Source organism: Serinus canaria, chromosome 28 (genome assembly GCF_022539315.1).
Source record: "Serinus canaria isolate serCan28SL12 chromosome 28, serCan2020, whole genome shotgun sequence".
NCBI classification, from domain to species: domain Eukaryota; kingdom Metazoa; phylum Chordata; class Aves; order Passeriformes; family Fringillidae; genus Serinus; species Serinus canaria.
The window spans coordinates 3,196,165-3,217,073 of NC_066341.1; the positions used below are offsets into that span (position 1 = coordinate 3,196,165).

General features: G+C 46.9%; 1 protein-coding gene across 1 annotated transcript in view; it reads right to left on the reverse strand.

Annotated features, from left to right (window-relative positions):
- The window catches only part of MLLT1 (MLLT1 super elongation complex subunit), a 31,812-nt gene extending 13,920 nt beyond the window's left edge, over positions 1 to 17,892 (reverse strand). The window contains exons 1-5 of the mRNA XM_009096863.4: positions 17,729 to 17,892; positions 13,911 to 14,091; positions 10,959 to 11,041; positions 2,154 to 2,297; positions 532 to 657 (exon numbers count right to left, since the gene is read on the reverse strand). Of these exons, the coding sequence (XP_009095111.1) occupies positions 532 to 657; positions 2,154 to 2,297; positions 10,959 to 11,041; positions 13,911 to 14,091; positions 17,729 to 17,740 (546 nt within the window). The 5' untranslated portion in view covers positions 17,741 to 17,892. The remainder of the gene's footprint in view (positions 1 to 531; positions 658 to 2,153; positions 2,298 to 10,958; positions 11,042 to 13,910; positions 14,092 to 17,728) is intronic.
- Between the last annotated feature and the right edge of the window lie 3,017 nt (positions 17,893 to 20,909).

A 20,909-nucleotide genomic window follows, 5' to 3' on the forward strand; every position in this document is an offset into this window, starting at 1 on the left:
TAGGGTTTTTGGAAGTCTCAGGACCTGGCTACTGCTGGACACAAACATCCAGTGTGGAAAGCACCCACTGGACCAAGTGAAGCATGTGTTTGATGTTCTCTCCAGCACTGCCCTGAGGACAGAGGAAGGGCTGACTTTCCACTCAGCCTTCCTGCCTAGGGGTGCAGGGCCTTGGAGTGCAGCTGGGCATGGCAGACAGTGAGAGAACCCCAGAATCCATCCTCAGCATCAGGGAAACAACCAGAACCATCAGAGAGGATTTCATCTGCCTTTAAGGATGATACGATTCACCAAAAATTCCCAGTCTGGCACATTTAATTTTCTTTTCAAAACTTCCCTGGAGAGAAGTCTATCAGATCATAAAAAAGCCTCCTAGAGGCTGGGAAGTTCCAGACCATTAACTACTGAACTGCAGAGTACAAGGAGGTTCAGAATTAGCAGCAGCCAGGAACAGCTGCTGAACAAGCTCTCAGCAGCCTGGCCTGAAAGACTCCCTCACCTCAGGCTGACCCAAACATGTGCTGCACTGACCTTTGACCCATGGGAGGGTTTGGTCTTCTTGGGATCAGAGAAGGCAGAGAGAGGTATCGTGGGCAGCATTGGATAATCAGGACTTGGCCTTGAAACAGTCTCTGCTCCTTCTGGCATCACCATTACCTGGGAATAAAGAGGAGGGAAATTATGTCTGCACAAAGTCTCATGGACTAGTAACTATTAACACATGATTATGTTAAGCCACTTGCTCAATTAACACACTATTATTCATCTTTTCAATGTTTTTTTCCTCTCCTGCTCAAAGGCCATAAAAAGATATTGTCTATGGAATGCTCTGTTTCAAGGCAACTCCTCAAATACAGAATATTAAACCCACAAAACTGAAAGGCAGCAATGCAATATCGAGTGTCTTTCCCAAAGGGAATGCCAATATTCTGAGCACAGGCAGGCAATAAAGCTCTGGACAAGAACTGTGTGTTCTGCTGCAAATGCTCTTCCCCTGAAAAAGGCTAGGGAGATAAATCTGGAAGGAATAAGCAAGATTTCCTTGGTTTAGGAAAAGCTGAATTCACCGTTTCAGGGGAAAAAGGAAAAAAACAGGGTTTGGGTCTCTCCCTTCACAAAATCTTAACACCAAGCACTGAGCTCCATGGAACAACTCCTTTCTTACCTGCCCTACATTGTCAGGAAAATTCTGTGGAAAATTGCCACCAGAGAAAGGGCATCAAAAGTGATTAACAGCTGAAACACCTCAGTACACAAGGACTAAAATACCATACTGTGAAAATCCTAGAGAGCAGATGATGTTCCAGCCATCCCAGGGCTGAAATGAGCACCTTCCTCTCTCTGCCCAATACAGGAAAGCACTGGCACACAGTGGATCAGGAATCATGGAGTGATCTGGATTGGAAAGGACCTTAAAGCTCATCTTATTCCACCCTTGCCATAGGCAGGGACAACTCCCACTATCCCAGGTGTTCCAATCCCTGTCCAACCTGGCCTTAACATCCTCTGCCTCATTAAAAACTTTCTGCACTTTGTGGCTTGGACTGATTTGCCCAGATCCTACAGTTATTTGAAGATCATCTTTTAGTCCATCACTACTCATCACCTTCCCAGATGAAGCGTTCAGTTACTGTAGCAATCCAAACTCTACTGGGCCCTCTAGAGAACATGTAGTTCCCCCCCACACACCTGTTTTCACTCTGTATTGCCCAATTTTTCATTAATTTTTTTATTATCTAAGCCACAAGTAGCTGATGCCAGATTTAGAGGTCATTTACTGACCAGGAAGCACTAACTATTAAGTTTAAAAAATACTAATAAGGAATGGTTTGAAAGCCTCTCTCTTTCCTTGAGCTTTTCTGCACTGACCCAGCTCCTGGCACCAGGCAACATCCACAGAGATTCCACTTTCCAGAAGGGTTTTCTGCTTTGATATTAATGCTCACATTTAAATTGACAAAAGAAGTGTCACCAATCACACACCAACAAAGGATTTGTTCTGCTGCAAGTGCTGCAGCCCCATAACCACGAGTCAAAACTGGCTGGGTCACCTCTTAAATGAATGTAGAAAACTGCTTGAAGCCTGCTGGCCTTAAAGAAACCTCAGAGCAAAACAAGCCCACTCCTTCTAGGATCCCAAACTGGGCACTTACCCCTCCAGCCCTGATGAGTTTGCGCCTGAATTCCTTGGTGGGGTTGTTGAAAGTCAGTTTCTCACAACGAAGGTGGTTCACAGGTGGGTTCCCCTCCAGATTTAGGAACAGGTCGTATGTGAAACAAACCTTTTTGGGCTCCTCCTAAAAACAAGAAAGGCTCTGGGAAACTGGAAGAAGCTTGGCAAGCACACTAAGCCTGGGGATGCGAACAGTCACTCCTGAAAATCCCAAATAAACCACCAAGTGTTGCATTCATGGAGTTTTTCACCATGAGATCAGAGAGCTGGAAATTAAACTATTTGTGCTTGAGGTTAACATTGCTCATCAGGAAGTCAGGCAAGAGGCTTCTCACTGCAAAAGCAATGCATGGACACAGATTTTGACTGAAAATTGTCTGCTTAAAGCTGTTCAAGCCTCCCCAGAAAAGCAGATTCACAAGCTTTATGCACTACTGTTTTCACCAAAATTAAGATCCTATCTCCTTTGGGAAGCAACTCTAAGTATCAATATTAAGAAAAGCATAATCCTTTCTGAGAGAAGGAACAACTTCTGAACTCCCAGGATCTCTGCAGGCACCGAGAAAAGATTAAAGGCAGTGGGAAAAGGATGGCTTGGTTTGTAAAATCCTTTTCAATATGCATATTTCAGGGGCTGAATGGGATGATATCCCAGGCTTTTGAACTTTCCAAGGGCACTTTCACCCAAGCAATCCAGAGTTTGTATGAGTGGTGGGGGGATCATCTGCGCCTCACTGCCTCTGTTCCACCTGCTGCGTTTGCAGCACAGAATGGAAGAAATCCCCCTCTTTTTTCCCCCCCACCCCCAAAATTGCAAATACTCTTCTTGTGCATTACAAATACGGACAGGACACTGCCTGGTGTTTCTTGCAGTTGCATTTCCAAGCTGGAAATTCAATGTGCAGGAGAGGCTCTGCTGGGAAGCCCAGCAAGGCCGGCAGTGCCCTGCACATTTCCATCAATGCATCCCACGTGCCTCATTCCCTGTGCAGCACCGAGCAGCTGCACAGCAGTCTTTTCCAGAATTCCCTTCCAGCAGCTCAATTTCCTGGTGCAGTGGCATTGTTGGATGGGAACAGGCACTGCAGGCTCCCAGCCCCAGCCATTAGATTTGCTGAAAATAGGTTGAAACAGCTTCAGACCACCCCGGTTCCTGCTGTTTGCTGCAGAAGCCATTCCTTGGACAAACTACACCTCTAACAATGCAAAGGGTGGTAGCTACACCTGGTTTATGTCAAAATCAGTACCCTGAGCTCATCTAGGAGTTGAGGTCTTGGATCCTCACCCTCAAACAGGGGCAGGCATCAATAGACACAGAGGAGAGTCTCAGATTAATGTGCTGCACACACCAGGTATTCAGACCCTCTTTTGGGAAAGTCCTGAGGAATCCACATGCTCCTGAAAGGAGTTTACTAAAACAGATACATGGGAGGAAAAAGAAAAATCCTTGCAAAATACACTGCCCTGTCATTTGCCTGTTTTCCATGCCTGTTCTCATTAACTGAATCATTAGCGAGCTCTGCGTGTGCGCTTGCTGCAGTTCAAACAGCAGCTGCACAGGGTCCCTCAAAGCCTAATAAACTGAAATGAAGGATGAATAGAAATCCAAATGTGGCCTAATAATGGCTTCTAAAATGCTTTCCCTGGTTTACAACAGAGTAAATAATCTTGGCTCTATCAGCAATCGCAGGCTTTGGTCAGGAGATGTTTTGCCATCCCATTACCAGCTCTGCTTTGTCATTTGCCATTTGCTTTCCAAGCAGGAGAGAGGCAGCAGATCCCTTTCCCTCTCACCTTGGGTATCCCATTTTTTGGTGCTTTTTTCACAAGCACCAAAATATTTATCGTGTGTCTGTTGAATTTTTGTAGAACTAAGGCAGTTTTTTAATGTGATATCCTCCACCTCAGAGATCACAACTGCCCTGGGAATGAGCCCCAGCAGAGTGGCCTGATCATTAAAATCTCCTTTGTATCCCCCAGGCCATAAGGAGCCCCCCACTCCCCCCTCAGTGAATAGCTGAGATTACAGCACTCCTAAAAGAACCACCACAAAACTCTCAAAGCAAAAAGCTGCAAATAAACATTCTTTCCTTTACTGCCCTCACTGCCCAGCTAATGATTACAGCTCAGGCCACTCCAAAGCTTAATCCATCCGGTCCTCCCTAAAAGGTTCTTCCCCCCAAACAACCATCAAGGGGAAGAAGGGGGGGAGAAACCCAAGGAAAATCTCTCTCAATTGACCCAGACCTACCCATCCTCTAACTTTAAATGAAAAGCCAGGCTGAGTCCACAGTGCCACACTTCAAAGCCTTTCTCAATAACATGTTGGGATCCACACATCCTGCTGCAACTCACAGTAGGTTCTTTCTCACCCTACCAACTTTGGTTCAGACAATCCTACACACCCTTCATGCACTCCTGCTTCAGCAGCAGCTACACACACAAGCCCAACTTTGCTCTTAGAGAATTCCACCTTCTGATGTCAAACAGAAAAACTGACGAGGGAAGAGACTTTGCTGCTCCCAAGACCATAAGCTTTTCTAAAGGGGCCTTCATCCAAGAAAAACTTTAAAAAGGGTGGTTCACATCTATTTCTAACTGGTAGATGTGAATTGTTCAGATTCAAATTCAGTGGCTCATTTGGCCATGAAATGGTTAAGCTGGTGCAGGGATGTCTCAGCAAGGTACCTCAGAACCTCACTTTACATCTGCCCCTTAAATCCCAGCATGCCAGAGAAGTAAACTCCAAGTGAGCACCACAAAGCCAGGGCTTTTATTTGCAGCTGCTGTAAACTTCCCTTTATCCAGTGAATCCCCCTATTCCACCTCCAATCTCCTGAGCTGGGTACATTAGGTTTTATTTTTACTGCTTCCTGTCTGCACTGCCAGCCACTGAGCTGTTATGAGCTCTGAAGCTGCTTTATTTTTCCTTTGAGTTCTCAAGTAATGGGTTAAAGTTCTTTTGGCACTTTTCGTAAGAGAAGGAATTTTTTAAAGTCTTTTGTTAAAATTTCCTTGTCTTGTTTTTAAGGCAGGGTGTGCCCTTTGCCACTTAGCACAAATCAAAAGAATCTCACTGGTAGCGTGTGCATAAAGCTCATAAATCACTTTTAGAAAGCCATAAAACAAAATTATCTAAAAAAATCTAGCACACCAAGGAAGCAGGCTCATGGTTATTCAATAACTATAACATCTAACACCACTTCCCTTTTGCCACAGATCCAGCCTGACAGAGGCATTTATCCGGAACGTCTGGAGAAATGAAACCCCTTCCCAAGCTGGTCCAACCCGTCTGACTGGTCCTGGAGCAGCTTCCAGACAGGGCATTGGAAAGGGAATAGCCCAATATTCAGATTTTGAAATAATCAGCCTTATGTTCCACTCAGGAATCCATGAATCAATCTTATCTTTTGGGAAATTCTCCAGGGTTAAGCATTTGGGACTTCGCTCCATCAGACACTTATTACTTTGCCCAAAAATCAGATTTTCCTAATGTATTTTTATTATATATCTCTATAATGAGTACAATAATTGAGTATAAATAATATAGATTAGTGTAAAAACATCTCTTTTATCTCCAAGACAAGCCCTTAATAATATACTAAGTCTTACAAATACATTATATGAAGCTGGCATGGCTGATAAAGCTGCTGTCTTTGCAAACACAGCCTTGCCACACACTGAAAATATATATTAAACATACATATATATATGTATGTATGTATTTTTAGCATATGGATGTGCCACACTGAATGGCTACTCAAACACAGAGAGCCCAGGGTTTGGCCGTGCTCAGATAAAAGAATGGGTAGATTGATAACCCATCCTAATTTCTGACAGAAAAATATAAAAGCAAAGATTCCCTGGACAACAGCAGCAGGACAAAAGGAATTGCTGCAGGTTTGGGAAGGAAGATGGTACAGGACAGACCTAAAATGTTTCCCTCAAAGGGCAGACAAAAGGACAAGTTTCACTCCTCATTCCCCAACTTCCAGCAACACTGAGTAAACTCCAACAGGCTAAAGCTACTCCTCCTCTCCTCAAACCTGTGCACAACCTGCCCAAAATGGCAATTTCAGTAAAATCAAATGTCTCATGCAAACACAGGGTCTTCAACCTCCCTTAGAGTACTTCCCTGGCCAACACTTGTCCCAGCCTTCCCCAGGAGTATTTCCCAGGCCAATCCCTTCCTGATGGCACAATCCTAACACCAGTTGTAGCTGATCCTGTTTCACCTCCCCTGCCATATGTGCAGCCCACCTACAATGTCTCCACTGAGTTCCTACTCTGATACACAAATAATTCTCCCCTCTTCCAATATTTCTCTATTTGTTTTCTACATCACCTCTACAAAGGTTGCAGAAGGGGTAAAATATGCTTATTCTTCTTTTGAACCTCACTGGAAAAAATCAAACAAATTTCTCTGCTTTCTCTGCTTATCTCCTTCTCACTAATAGGAAAAGCCCAAGTTCCATGTATCCATTATGTAAATCCTGGAAGGCTTTTATCTCTAGCACTAAAATTAGGAGGTAGCATCTTTAAAGAGACTTTAATACAACATCTTATCCATGTTGCATTAATATCATCTGCCTTATATCAGAATAACATGAAAATCTACTAGACCTTTAGCTTTGTGGGGAGGATTGATCTAATTTGATTAGGATGCAAAAAATGTCACAGGGAATGAATACCAAAGCCAGACCTGTATTACAGCCTCCAGATTACAACGTGTACCACTAGAAGAGATTTATTTGGAGACAACAATGAAAAAAAAGCCTCCAGACTGTTGAAATTGAGGGGGAGAGGAAAGGGGATGAGCAGGAGAAAAACAGCAATGCATTTGTTGTACCGGGTTTGTATTGATTCGAGCACCAGAAGCCACTCACAGCAGCCCTCGTTACAGGAACACAAAGGATTTCAAAACAAAAATAGCACACTAACATTTCCAGTCCAAATGATCTGCTGTCATTAGCCAACTCGACTTCCAAAAGCTTTATCAATCAACCTGCTGAGCCCCTGCCATTTGTTTTTCAGGATCAGTTACAGCAGCAAAGGCTCTGCCAGTGTTAAAGGAGACCACGAGTGCTGTGGCTGCTCAGAGCCCCCAGCTGCCCAGGCTCCCTGCAATATTCACAATTTATTTTCTGCAATTCAAATACCAGCGCTGAGAAAGCACTACTCATGGAGGAGCTGGATTGCAGAAGGACAAACACAGGCCAGCAATGTTCACAGAGGGTAAGAACAGGCTCTTACACCTTTTTCACACTCTGCTAACACTTCCCCACCCGACAAAAAGGCACCAAGAGCACCGAACACACACAATGATAACAAAAAGGGAGTCCTCCAACACAAAGAGTCAATGGGCAATTTTATGCCAAGTTGGTTAAAAAAATCTCTGAAGTTAATTAAAACAGTTCTCAGTAAAGCTGTTCCTTCCCAGAGCACAGGTTGGTATTTCTTTAGCCAAAGCAAAGAGCACACCGGCTCTGACAGCCAGCATTTGTCATCCCAGTAACAAATCAGAACAGGGAAAGGAAATGGCTAAGAAAGGCTTAAACTGTGGAAAAAAAATCCATTTCAGCCAATCATGGCAAAGATCAATCTCCACAGACTGGCTCACTCCCTCTTTAAATCTTTTCTCACCTTCACAAATCTAAACATGCATCAATAAACAAATCCCAAAGCCTCTGCAAGTCTGGTTTCAGCTGAGGACACACATCAACAAAAATGTGTCAGATTGTGAGGAACATATGGCCTCAAAACCCACCCAGCTCCCCTGCCCAGTCACCTCCAAAGAGCCTTTTCACCCCAATCCCAGAACCAATCCATACCATCTACTTGAAGAGAATTACTCAAGGATGAGTCCCAAATGCTGTAATCAATTCACAATATCTGCTGCACTCACACCAGCTGATCCCCACCAGTGTCAACAGGTTTGCAGAGATCAGAGTGAGAACAAGGTCTTGAAGTAATGAAGACTTTATTTGGTGTTTTAACACCACCTTCTTTAATTCAGAACACAGGCTGTATCCTAAACCTTTGCCATTCCTCCTCCTCCCCTTTCCCTATCTTTTTAATTTTAACTATATCCAAGTCTTTGCATTCCTGTTCTTGTAGAAGTATTTACCTCTAACATTTCCTTCAACTCCACTTATTGAAAATGGGCAGAGCTCTTAACATTGGCAGAGCTCTTAAAATTGGCAGTGATGGCATCATCACTGGGCAGAGGTGGACAGAGGAGTCCAACTCTTCACACAGAATCCCAGAAGATCCTGAGCTGGGAGGGACCCTCAGGGATGATCAGCCCAGCCCCTGTCCCTGCACAGCCACCCCAACACCCCCACCCTGAGCAGCCCTGAGAGCTCCTGCAGCTCTGGCAGCCTTGGGCCATTCCCTGGGGAGCCTGGGCAGTGCCCAGCACCCTCGGGGGGAAGAACCTTGCCCTGAGCTCCATGCCAAGCCCTGGCCCAGCTCCAGCCCTTCCTGGCCTCCTGCTCACCCCCTCAGCAGCAGCTCCTGAGCTCCCTGCAATCCTAAGTTAGTTCATGGCTGAATCTGAAAACACATCTTTGTTCTAATGATGTGCTGGAAGATGGAACCTTTTCCACCTTTTCCCTCAATCACCCCTTGGCCCAATTAAATAACGAGAGGTGCTGCCTGAAACTCCTTAATTAGCAATTTGATAATCAGCTTAAAAATGGAAAAGAACTTCTCCAGAAAACATGCAGCTAAAAAACAGGGCAGAAATAAGTGTTTTGAAGATCTGTAGATTTGAAAACAAGTCTGCAACTCAACCTGTTCTCCTATTTATTTGTCATGTTTCTGAAGACCAAAATGTCAGAAACAAAGAGCCTTCTCCTAAATTAACAGCTCCTTCCATTGTTTCCAGGGAGAACAGAGCCCACCTATTTCCCTTATTTATAAAAGCCACCTCTCTGCTCAGTGCTGGGGAACAACTCTGCAGTCACGTGTGTGGAGAAACAATGAGGAGTGATGACCCCAGTGGGTGTGAAAGCAAGTTCTAGTCAGAAAAGCTGCCAGCTACATGTTCCATGAGGCACACAGGAATATGAGGGACAGAGGGAAAAAGAAAACACAGGAATGCAGATGGCAGTCACAGCCAATGTGAGCACCTCTGAAAAGACACAGAAATGAGGGAACTCTGAGGATTCGTGAAAGAAACCATTGGAGAGCTGAAGGGAAAAGGGAAGAGTGGGGAATGGCCGGGTGAAGAAAGGAAGTGAAAATAAAAGGAAAGGGTAGAACTAAAACATAGTTCACCCCTCCCAGGCATTAGAGGTTCCACTTTTAAGGAATCAGTCTGGAGAAGTTCACATTTTTTGGTTAGGAGTGTAAAGGATCTTGAACATGACTTAAGCCAACATTCAGTGCAGATGGAGAATTTTCTGCTTCCCATCTAAAACCTCAGAAAAGCCACCAGAAGTAGAACTACTCGCAAGCTTTTGAGGTGTTTTTGTTGCACTCAAGTAGTAGTTTGTAGTGTTTGCCAAAAAAAAGCTACTTTTATCAACAACATGCACCCCCCAGCCCCTGCCTGCCATTCTTCTTCCCAGCCTTTTGGCTTACCCTACCCACCCTAAAAACAACTTGTGGGCAAAACATTCCCAGGTTTAGGAGGGCACTCTGTCTTCTGTGGCCCAGTGCAATTACCTGGCTTATTCCTCCAACCCATAAAGTGGGGTCAGAGCAATGTGGTAGGCCAAGAACCCAGCCCAAAATGCTGATTATTTACAAAGTGACACTGCCAGGAGAGCATCCTGGGCTGGAGTGGGGACAGAAGGGAAGAGCAGACAGATGTTTGTGGGAGGGACAGGGAAAAGAGGATGGGAAGCTAAACAGAATGAAGCTGTTACATGTGGTCTGCTGTCAACACACCTGGGGTAAGGGCTGGTGCTTAGAGAACTGAGGGGGTGGGAGAGCACAAATTACAGGGATGTGGCTCAACATTTTTGGTTTAGTTTACCTCAGTTCCCTCTCAGGGATCATAAGCAAAACATTATTTTTTATTTTATGATTTAAGCAGTAATCAAACCCAGAAACATCCATTATTCATGTTTAACAAAACAATTTAACTGAAACTGAGGTAATATGAACACAAGTGCCCAATTCCCTGTTTTCATAACCTACAGCATGTGACCTCTGTGGTAGCCTTAAAGCAAGCAATAAATCCAAATTTTAACTTTCATATACTTGCTGGCAGCGCATCTTAAGACTTAAAATATTTAGTGTTTTCTTTCTGGAAGAGCACTGAGTAAGAACAAGGATATCTTTAAGACTGCTCTATATACTTGTGCTACACATGCAAATGTTTGTTTTGGGCCTCTGCAGATTTCATACCTATACAGTTAAATTTAATAAGCTTGCAAATTCAAAAGCAGATTTTTTAATATATTGAGAATCAACACAGTGTTTACAAATATTTATAGCATCAGTGTCTTCTGTTTATTTACTTCCATATGTACATAAAATATTTTAAATTGCTTTAATATCCTCCACGCTAAAGAAGCTACAAATGGCACAATCTCTGCTCAGAATCTCCAGGACCATCCACTGTCCTGGTATCACCTTTCTATCCAATTCCATTTCTGCCAAAAGCTTTCTTTTGAAGTCTGGCAGGAGCTTCCAACTCCCAGTTAAATTCTATTTATTAGACTAATAAAAAACACACACATAAACCAGTCACATAATTTAGAGTCTTTCTGTCAGGCAGTTTCAGGCTCTGGCACAGCTCAAAACAATTAGAAGACCAGAAATCAGATTCTACCTTGTTTTTGAAGTGCACTTCAATGGGCATAATGAAGCCAGCGTAGCCAGACTCCTCCACCTTGTAGGGGGGCTCCTTGCACACTGAAAGAGAACAAATAAATGTGAGCTTGGAATTCAGCACAACTTTATTTGAGGCAAAAAGGAGCTGCAAGAGGAGAGCTGGGCCTCTGACGACTCAGGGCACAGTTAAAACACTGACCTTTGTGGAAAAACCCACAGAGAATAAGATGGTAGCCACAGGCTTAGCTAAGAACATGAAATCTGTTCTTGGCTCCTCCCATGGAACGGAAACATAAAACACTGCAGGCCCGAGCCCCAGTGAGATCCTTCCCCTCCTGTGCACCCAGATACAATTACATTTCTGGGCAGGCCCACAACAATGCAAACTGCCAGTTCCAAGTGCCTGGCAAGGAAAGGCCAAGACCCAAAAGGTGGAACAGCACAGAAAGGTAAACTTTACTCTGATGCCCATATTTCTGAATCAAAACACTGCCACACACCAGCAGGTGATCGTTTTTTCCTTGAAACACTCCCCTGCACTCCTCAATGCTCACAGTTGGGTAACAGCCACACTTCAGGCTGCTGCTTCCCCCACAGGTGAACAAACCTGAAGGGCAGGTGAGCACTGCTATTTATTTCACACACAAGGAAACACAAGGAGGAAGGTGAACCAGTTTGCTGTTAAGGTCAGAGCTGCTTAGTGCAGAAACAGCAATTAGAAAAGTTAATTGCTTCTCAAAAATTAATCTGCATGTGCCTGCCTCAGTTCCCCCTGTCCCGCTACCTGGTGTGGGTTCATGCTCCTGAATCCTTCCTGTTATCCATTCCAGGATATCCAATTTGAAGGATTCCAGGATCATTTCTTTGGCCATGATGTAGCAGCACACAGCAGCTGCCAGGAGAAACATGAGACTCACACAGATATTCTCCCTCTCAGGAACCGTATGCACTTGCATATAATTTATGCCCTACAATATATGTAAATAAAGTCAATTAGGTAATTAGAGGAATTCAGTGCAAATCTTTTGAGTTTCTCTTAAGAATTCCAAGTAATTAATATGATTAGGAAACAGTACATCAAACCTAAAAGCACACAAATTATTTTCCTTTAACGTAGCTGTATTATCCCCTCCCAGCTCTAAGCACTTCTACCATCATTAAGGTGCTGGAAAGCAGCACTCCAAATGCAACTGAGAAAAAAGGGCATCCCTAAAAATAACAAAAACCTCTAGACTTGCTTTAACTTGAATTTCATTTAAGAACCCTGTGATTTAGAGGGAAAAATCCCAAACCAAAGAGCAGTGCCAATATGGCAGCAGGAATCTTAAGCCTATCTGCCAAGCAGCCTTTGTTCCTCTGCCACTCTATTCTGACAAATTCCAAGGGCTCCAAGAGCAATCTGCCAGCAGCACGAGCCCACCTTCAGCACCAGGATCTGCTCCAAGAGGGCACCATCTGAAAAAACCTTTCCAATAAACTCAGGACTAGGAGAGGCACTTGCCACAGTATTGAGGTACAATCCAGACACGCCTTGGTCAAAGGCACACTGGCACTAGGAGCAAGCTCAAGGAAGCATGGAAAACTCAGGGACTGGGAGAAAATACCCCTGGAAAGGGAGATGATATAGCAACTGACTGAGCAAAGGCCTTGGTTTTATACTGCCAGAGGGCAGGGCTGGATGGGATCTTGGGCAGGAATTGTTCCCTGGCAGGGTGGGCAGGCCCTGGCACAGGGTGCCCAGAGCAGCTGGGGCTGCCCCTGGATCCCTGGCAGTGCCCAAGGCCAGGCTGGACAGGGCTGGGAGCAGCCTGGGACAGTGGGAGGTGTCCCTGCCATGGCAGGGGTGGAATGGGACGGGCTTTAAGGGTCCTTCCAATCCAAACCACTCTAGAATGCTATGTACTATCCCAACACAGTTTTTTGTAATAAATTAATTACACTAGAAGACAAGAACTGTAACCCACAGGTTGCATTTTTATTCTATAAATCAGCTTTCAGCTCAGTCCTGCACCTGCTTGTCACACATCAGTTTTAACAGATCAGTTTGAAGGAGATTTTATCAATACACAGAGCAGAGTCACACCCTTGTGAATGCTGAGCACCTCTCAGCTCCTTTCCACTGTGGACTCCCACAAATCCCCAATGTCACAGGCTGTCCTAAGGCATCCTGAGTGTCCTGCTTCTGAAGCAGTATTGTCAAAAATGCACATTACAACAATTCTCAGGGGCAGCTTGTATTTCTTAAAGCACTAATGCTGCAGCTCCAGTTACACAGTCTCACACAGAAGTAACTGCACTGCCCCTGAGAAGGGCAATTCCTACTCCTCCACCTCAACCTCATGAGCTCCTGTTGTCCCATGCCAAGAATAAGGTTCATTTTGCCAAAGAGACAAAAAATAAAGTCAGAAAATAACACTCCAACCCAACCACAATGACTGCAGTGGGTTTGGAGGGGGAATGTACAGCAAAGACACCATCACCCCACGGCAGCATTGATTTCTGCTGGGTTAAGGCTTCCTGAACTGGCATCTGAGACTAGAAATTGCAAGAATCTGCAAAACTCTCCATACCCAGTACACATCTGAGCCCAGTATTAGAGCATCTCTCATGTGCTTCCAGCTTTTGCTGGTGAATTCTAACAAATCAAACCCATCTTTCTCATTGTATAACATGAATAACCTTCTGCTGTCACTTGTGTCTTGAGAACCTGCACATACTAATGCTTAAATAAGAGGAGAAAGCAGCTCACCTCCTGCCCTTTCAGCAGAAGAAAGGTCCCATTCTCCCTGACCTTCCTCAAACACAGTGGGGAAAGGTTAAAGCTGGAGTGCACGCAATGGATATTTCTCTCCTTTTTAAGGAGATATTTCACAGAAAAGTGACAGTTCAACACAACCTCAACTTGCAAAATGCTCTTTCACAGAGATAAAGCATGCCCAGCCCCTCTGACCTCGCTTGGGTTTTGGGAAGCTCTCGTGCAGCCGGAAGACAACGCGCTCCACGAAGTGCTGGATGTCGCACTGCTCCGGGCCCCGCACGAACACCATCCAGTCATGGGTGAACCCTTCCGTGGTCGGCTTCTTGCGCAGCTGGGCCCGGTGCCCCAGCTCCAGCTTCACCTGCACCGTGCACTGCGTGGGGACAGAGGCAGGAGCGTCAGCAGAGGACACAAAACCACCGGCAGAGAGAACACAAAAACGTGCTGAAGGCACCGCATCCCCCAGAGAACACAAAGCCCCCATGTGGGGATCGGCCTCAGGCTGCAAACTGCTGCTATGGACGGCAGAGCTGCCACAAAAATAACTCCCAGCACCATTTCACACCTATTTTCTTCCTAATATTAACATTGCAGAGAAAGCAGCTCTAAAAGAGGGATCGGTTTCTCTGCCTCACTTATCAGTTAAATTGTCAGCAAAGTCCTAATTGAGGAATCTTTATTTCTAGAAAGTGTCAGAGACAGAACTTGATGTTCACAGCTTACAGAATTCACAGCACTGACAGAAAACTCATCTTGAAACAGGAAAAATCAGATCATGAATTGGTGGTTTATGATATTCTCTAGAATATATCACTCACCAGAAGAAAATTATGTTTCCTGTATGGTTCTAAATATATTTTATTATCTCACTTTCAAAGACCAAGTTAACATATCTGCCTGTACAATGTCCAACACTAAAATGACCTAATTCTGATTTGCACTCCTGAATCCTACTCTGACCACTGAGTAACAGAGAAGGTGTATTCCACATCAGGCTCAAAGCACAAAAATCCCATTAAGTGCCTTAAAAACCAAGTGAAATTAATGGTGAAAATCCACACAGTATTGCAGATTTCACAGCCAGGAGAAAGGAAATGAATTAAACAGATGTAACAGAGAAAAGGCAAATGGGATTCAGACACAAGATAAATCAAGGAAATCTTAGAGCCACATTTGTAGACAGAGAATAACACTCAAGGTACCCAACTTTGTGCAAATTTGTTACACAAACCAGAGCAGCAGCAGTGATTCCACATTAAACCTACCAAAATCCAGCTTCAGCACCAGGAGGCTCATAGAAAAAGAGGCTGATTTCAGTCCCTACCCCATTCTTCACTTCAGGCTTGAAAATAAGTGTCTTGCTCTTCCTAGCAAGTCCCAATTACCATTGGGAGAGGCAGCATTATTTGTCATTACCTATATTACATGCTGACCTGGAGCCAAACCAAGGGCACGTTAGACAATGAGCAGGGAAAGAGAAAGCTTCCTGAGCTCCAGACAAATGTTTAGGGAAAGTATCATCCTTATTTTCCCCCTGACAAACTGCAGCAAGGAGTGTGATCACAATTAATGCTCACTTTTGCATCTCCAACCCAAGCTTTTTTCCAGAACATGGTGAATATTTGCTGGAAAAGCACAAGTGACTCCATTTCAGCCTTCTTGTCTTTGTAAAAAGCTCTCCCAGGAGGTCTGCAGAGCACCAGGCATCAAAGCCTGACCTCCCAAATTGCAGTCCAGTTCCAATTTCAACCATAAGCCTTAACACACTCTTTCAGGCAGCTTAAATCTTTACAGCAAAATACCTCCAGCCACCCAACACATCAATCCCAAGGCTCGGGGACAAACTCATCTCATTAATTCCTTCACCATTATTGCTACAGCATTACTTTGGGATACCTTCCTCTGCAAGTTCTCTTGGCAGGCCATTTTTTCCTGTTCTCAAGGCTTATCTACAGCAGCTCCACCTCGCTCCTGCGTTAAGAACCAAGGCCCAGGGCCGGCTGCTCTTTCATGTCGCATTAAGGGCTGAGAAGAAAGGCAAGGTGTGCTTCTCTCCGAGCACAGCAATCCCTCCAACGCTGCAAAAGCATTATAGAGCCAGCCTGCTGAAATCCTCAGCTCACATTGGAGTGTGCCTGCAGGCCTGCTTTATCTGGGATGCTTCCCACAGTGCTCACATCCCCTGAGCCAGCCTGTGCCGCAGCCTCACGTTATCGATTCCGTAATTACCCTTTAAATCCTGCTACTGTTGCCAGTTACTACCCCTCTCCTGAGAAGTGCAAATGACTGTCAGGCTACAAAATCTGCCTTTCCGAGTTGAAACGGCTGAGAAATTGGAGCTGAGAACCAGATGGGGCTGTGTGGAAGAGACCGAAATTAAACATAAAAGAGAACTGTTTAACTGAGAGTGAAAGTTGTACTTGCTGCACTCCTCACACCCTGCTCCAATTAACAATCGCTGTGAATTAAGCCAGAAGTTGAAACACATTTGAAAATAAGATCTCCCAACATAACCAGCATCCAAAGTTGCTCCGCTGAAAATGGAGGGTTTTTTCCTTTTTTTTTCCAAGCGTGTCTCTCAACAAAGGGAAATCAGGATCCTATTCAAACAATTTGTAATAATACAAAGGAGCCTGCTTTCAACTTCTCAATAAACATTCTGAAGGCTGCTCTGGTTTTTGTTTGATGTGCTAATTGCCTGAAAGCCATCGGCAGCTCCCATTCCCGCTCCTGCGGGTGATTATCCGGGATAGCGGGGCTGGTTCCGAACCTCAGCCCGGGAGGTACCTGTTACCCGCTCCCCGCACACAAAAGGCTCCCCATCCCCATCACCTCAGGTAAACTTCCCGCACGCATCCTGGAACCCCCCCTGGCCCGCAGGGACTCTCCGGGTGGCATTAACCCTTCCCGGTGGCATTAACCCTTCCCGGCGCGGCTCGGGGGGGGTCATCCCGCCGGCACGTCCCTCCCCGGCAATAATCCCAGGCAGGAATTTGCGGGAAATGCTGCTCACACCCCCCGCCGCGGGCGAGGCTGCAGCAGCCGCCCACGGAGGGGAGAGGGCTGAACCCCCCAAGAAGGGTTTGGGGAGGTGTCCCCCCTCAATGGGATGGGGGGGGGGGTGTGACCCCCAAATGCGGGATAGGAAGGAGGAGTCCCCATCAAATGAAGGGTGTGATGTGCCCCCCAAATGGGACTGGGGAGATCAGGTATCCCCCCAATGGGGGGTGTGGAGGAGGTGTGTCCCCCAAATGGGGGGGTGGGGAAGAGGTGTGCCCCCCCCCCCCCAATGCGACTGGGGAGGAGGTGTGCCTATGCAAAAGGTGCGGGAAGACGTGTGTCCCCAAAATGGGATTAAGGAGACGTGTTCCCCAAAAGGGGAGTGGGAAGAAGGCATGCAGCAGGCTCCCCAAATGGGGCGTGGGAAGGAGATGTGCCCGCCCCCCCCCCAATGGATTGAGGGGATCTGCATCCTCCAAAAGGGTGTGGAAAGGAGACGTGCCCCCTAAATGGGAGTTGTAGGGAGGAGGTGTGCCCCCACAAAGGGGTGTGAGGAGGACGTGTGCCGCCCAGAAGGGACTGGAGAAGAGATGTGCCCCCGCAACAGGGTGTGGGTAGGAGGAGGTGTGCCCCCCAAATGGGACTGATGAGGAGATGTGCCCCCCAAAAGCGATTGGGCAGGAGGTGTGCCCCCACCAAAGAGAATGGGGAGGAGGTGTCCCCCTTAAAGGGTGTAGGGAGGACATGTACCCCCCCCCCAATATGAGGAGTTGGGAGGACGTATGCCCCCCAAAGAGGGTGTGAGGAGGAGATATGCCCCCTTAAAGGGGGACGATGCCACCCAGCCCCCCCTCCCGAGGACAGGGGCGCCCCCCCTCCCGAGGACAGGGGCGCCCCCCCTCCCCATTCAGGGCCCATTCTCGGGGATCCCTCCCTTATGTGCCCCCCTCTCTGAGGGGGGGTGGCACCGCCCCACCCCTCCGGCAGCGCGGCGCGGCCGCTCCCCTCACCTGATTGTCCATGGCTGGGCACAGCAGCGCCGCGGGCCCCGCTCGATCGCTCCCGCCGCCGCGGCGGTTTCGCTGCCCGGTCGGCGGGGCGGGGGGGGAGAGAATCTCTTCCCCCGCTGAGTCCACGAGCGAAGCCGCTCTGTCCGTCCCCCCCACCCCCCTCCCCACCGCCTCGGCCGCCGCCTGCTCGGTCGCGGCCCCTTACGGCCCCGCCGCCCGCCTCATTGTGTGTCACTCACAGGCAGCGCCAGCCCCGCGCCCGCCCCGCGGAACCGGAAACCGCCTCAGCGCCACAGCGGCCCCCGCGCGCCGCCAATGCCCGCGCGCCGCACGCCGCGGGGCGGGGCCCCGCCCTCCTGCCCGTGATGGACAGGTGTATTTACCAATGAGCGGCGGGCGGGTTGTAGAGTGGGCGGTCCCGTAGGCGGGGCCAGCGCTGTGGGTCAGGCGGGGGGCGGGAGCGGGGTCCAGCCGCCCCCCCCAGCCCTGTGTGGGGAGATGTGGCGGCTCCGCCGGTCCGGCTGCCGTCCCGGTGCTGTACCCGCTTCTGTTCCCCGCGGTGTTCCTCTTAGTGCACAACCAATTCAGGGACCAGGCGTGTTGGCCTCGTCGTGCGCTCCGGGCCACGCCATCCCTCCCCTTCTCCTCCCATCCCGCCCTCGGTCCACGTTTCCCTGACGGTGTGTTAATTCCCGACACGAATGAGGTGGGAACAAGGGGAAGCGAGGGAAGCCGCAGGTCCCGATAGCCCAGGATGGCCGGGCAGGGCTCGCCTTGTTCTCCGCAGCCTCGCTCCTTCCTGCGCTTTTTTTCTCTCCTTCTCCTCCCTCACGTTCCTCCGTCTCATTTTTCCCCTCGTTGTCTTTCATTTTCTCTCAGCGCTCCTCTTTTCCTCCTGCCTATCTCTCGTTTCCCCTCAGTTTCTCGAATTTGCTCTTGTTCTCCCCTGTTTTCCCTCACTCTTTTATTCTCCCTTGTTCTTCCTCATTTTTCTTTTGCTCTCTCTCGTTTCAATTGCCCACACTCTCTCTCATTTTCTTTCCCTTTTTTCCTTTTCCTCTCATTCTCCCTCATTTCTCCCATCAATCTCCAGCATTTTCTCTCAGTTTCCATTTTACGCTTGGTGTTCCTCCTTTTTCTTTCTGTTTTGCTCCTTTCCCTCTTTCACTCTTTTTCCCTTGGTCTCCCTCATTTTTTTCCCTTGGTCTCCCTCATTTTCTTTCAGTTTCTCTCATTCCCCCCTCATTATCTCTCCTTTTCTTGTCAGTCTCCCTCATGTCCCCTTCAGTTTCTATTTTCCCTGCAATATCCCACGTTTTCTCTCATTTTCTCCTTCAATCTCATTTTCTTTCAGCTTCTCTCTTTTCCCCCTCTCTCATTTTCCCCTCAGTTTTTCTCATTTCCCCCCTCATCTTCTTTCCTTTCCCCCCTCAATCTCCCACATTTCCTCTTAAGTTTACATTTTCCCCTTGTCTCACACATTTTTCCCTCAAGTCTCCCTCATTTATCTCCTTTTCCCTTTGGTCTTCCTCATTTTCCCCCTCAGTCTTCCTCATTTCTCCCCTCAGTCTCACACATTTCCTCTTAGTTTCCCTTTTCCTCTCAGTCACCCTCATTCCCCTCATTTTTTCCCCTCAGTCCCCTTCATTTTGCCCCTCAATTTCCTCTTTTCACTCTCCCTCATTTTCCCCTCAGGTTCTCTCCTTTTTCCCCTCATTCTCCCTCATTTTCCCCTCAGTTTCTCTGGTTTTTCCCCTCACTCTCCCTCATTTCCCCCTCAGTTTCTCTATTTTTTCCCCTCACTCTCCCTCATTTGCCCCTTAGTTTCTCTCCTTTTTCACTCTTGCTCATTTTCCCCTCAGTTTCTCTCCTTTCCCCCCTTATTCTCCCTCATTTTCCCTCAGTTTCTCTCCTTTTCCCCCTCACTCTCCCTCATTTTCCCTCAGTTTCTCTCCCTTTTCCCCCTTATTCTCCCTCATTTTCCCTCAGTTTCTCTCCTTTCCCCCCTTATTCTCCCTCATTTTCCCTCAGTTTCTCTCCTTTCCCCCTCACTCTCCCTCATTTTCCTCTCAGTGTCTGTCCTTTTCCCCTTCACTCTCGTTTATTTCCCCCTCAGTTTCTCTCTTTTTCCCCCCTCATTTTCCTCTCATTCTTCCCCTCAGCCTCCCACATTTCCTCTCAGTTCCCATTTCCCCTTCACTTCCCACATTTCTCCCCTTTGTCCCTCATTCCCCTGCAGTTCCCTTCCCCTTCCCGCCTTCCTTCCCCCTCTCCCCCCTCTTTCTCCCTCCCGGGGAGAGTTTTATCTTTTTTATTTTTTTTTTTTTTTTGTTTAGAATTTTAAGTGACAAGTTATAGCTCTCAGTTTTACCAGCCCTAAAAGAACTCAGCAAAATCTTTACAAATGCAATTTGTGACTGTTTCCGAGCAAACCCGCTCAGAATTTTTCTCCGTGCAACTTTCCTGTTTGAAATAGTTTGTTGATCTCTGCGAGGCAGCAGAAAACCCCCCGCGTTAGCCAATAACCCTGTGTGTCGCTGCCGGATCGCCACAGGCAAGGATTAATCGGCTCCCAAATCGCTCTAAAGAGCCACTTTACCTCATCAACCTGATAGAGGATATTAGCGAAGCAAAATGCTTCATCGCTTCAGTTAACAACAACAACAACAAAAAAGAGCCTGATTTGGGTTCCTTTAAATGCTCTGGTTTTAATTTTCCATGTTTCTGTCTGATGCAGTCCCAAGAGACATCTCCTTGGACAGTCCCTTTTCTTCTCCACTGAGAAAGGGCCTCTTTCTCTGGGAGTTCTCATTGATATCTTTAATTGTGGACATTATTCCCATGCACGTGACTCTCGGGTCTAAATCTTTTTATTTTCTACCTCCCCGTCTTGGCTATTCACTCACAGCCTCATCACAGTCCTTGGTGGTTACGTGCTCCCAGGGCTGAATATTTCCTGGGAATGTCTTCGTGTTTCCCAGGTTTGCTCTTGCTCTGCTGGATTTCCACCTTGTTCAAGAGATGTTGTTCAGACACACAGACCCTGAGCTTTTCCTTGAAAAATTCCCCGTTTCTTCCTCTGAAACATCATTAGAATTTGCTTTTTGTTTTCATTTCCCTCAATGAAAAATTTCCCATGCTTTTATTTTTGCCCAGCCTGGTGTTAATGGTTGTTTTTGTG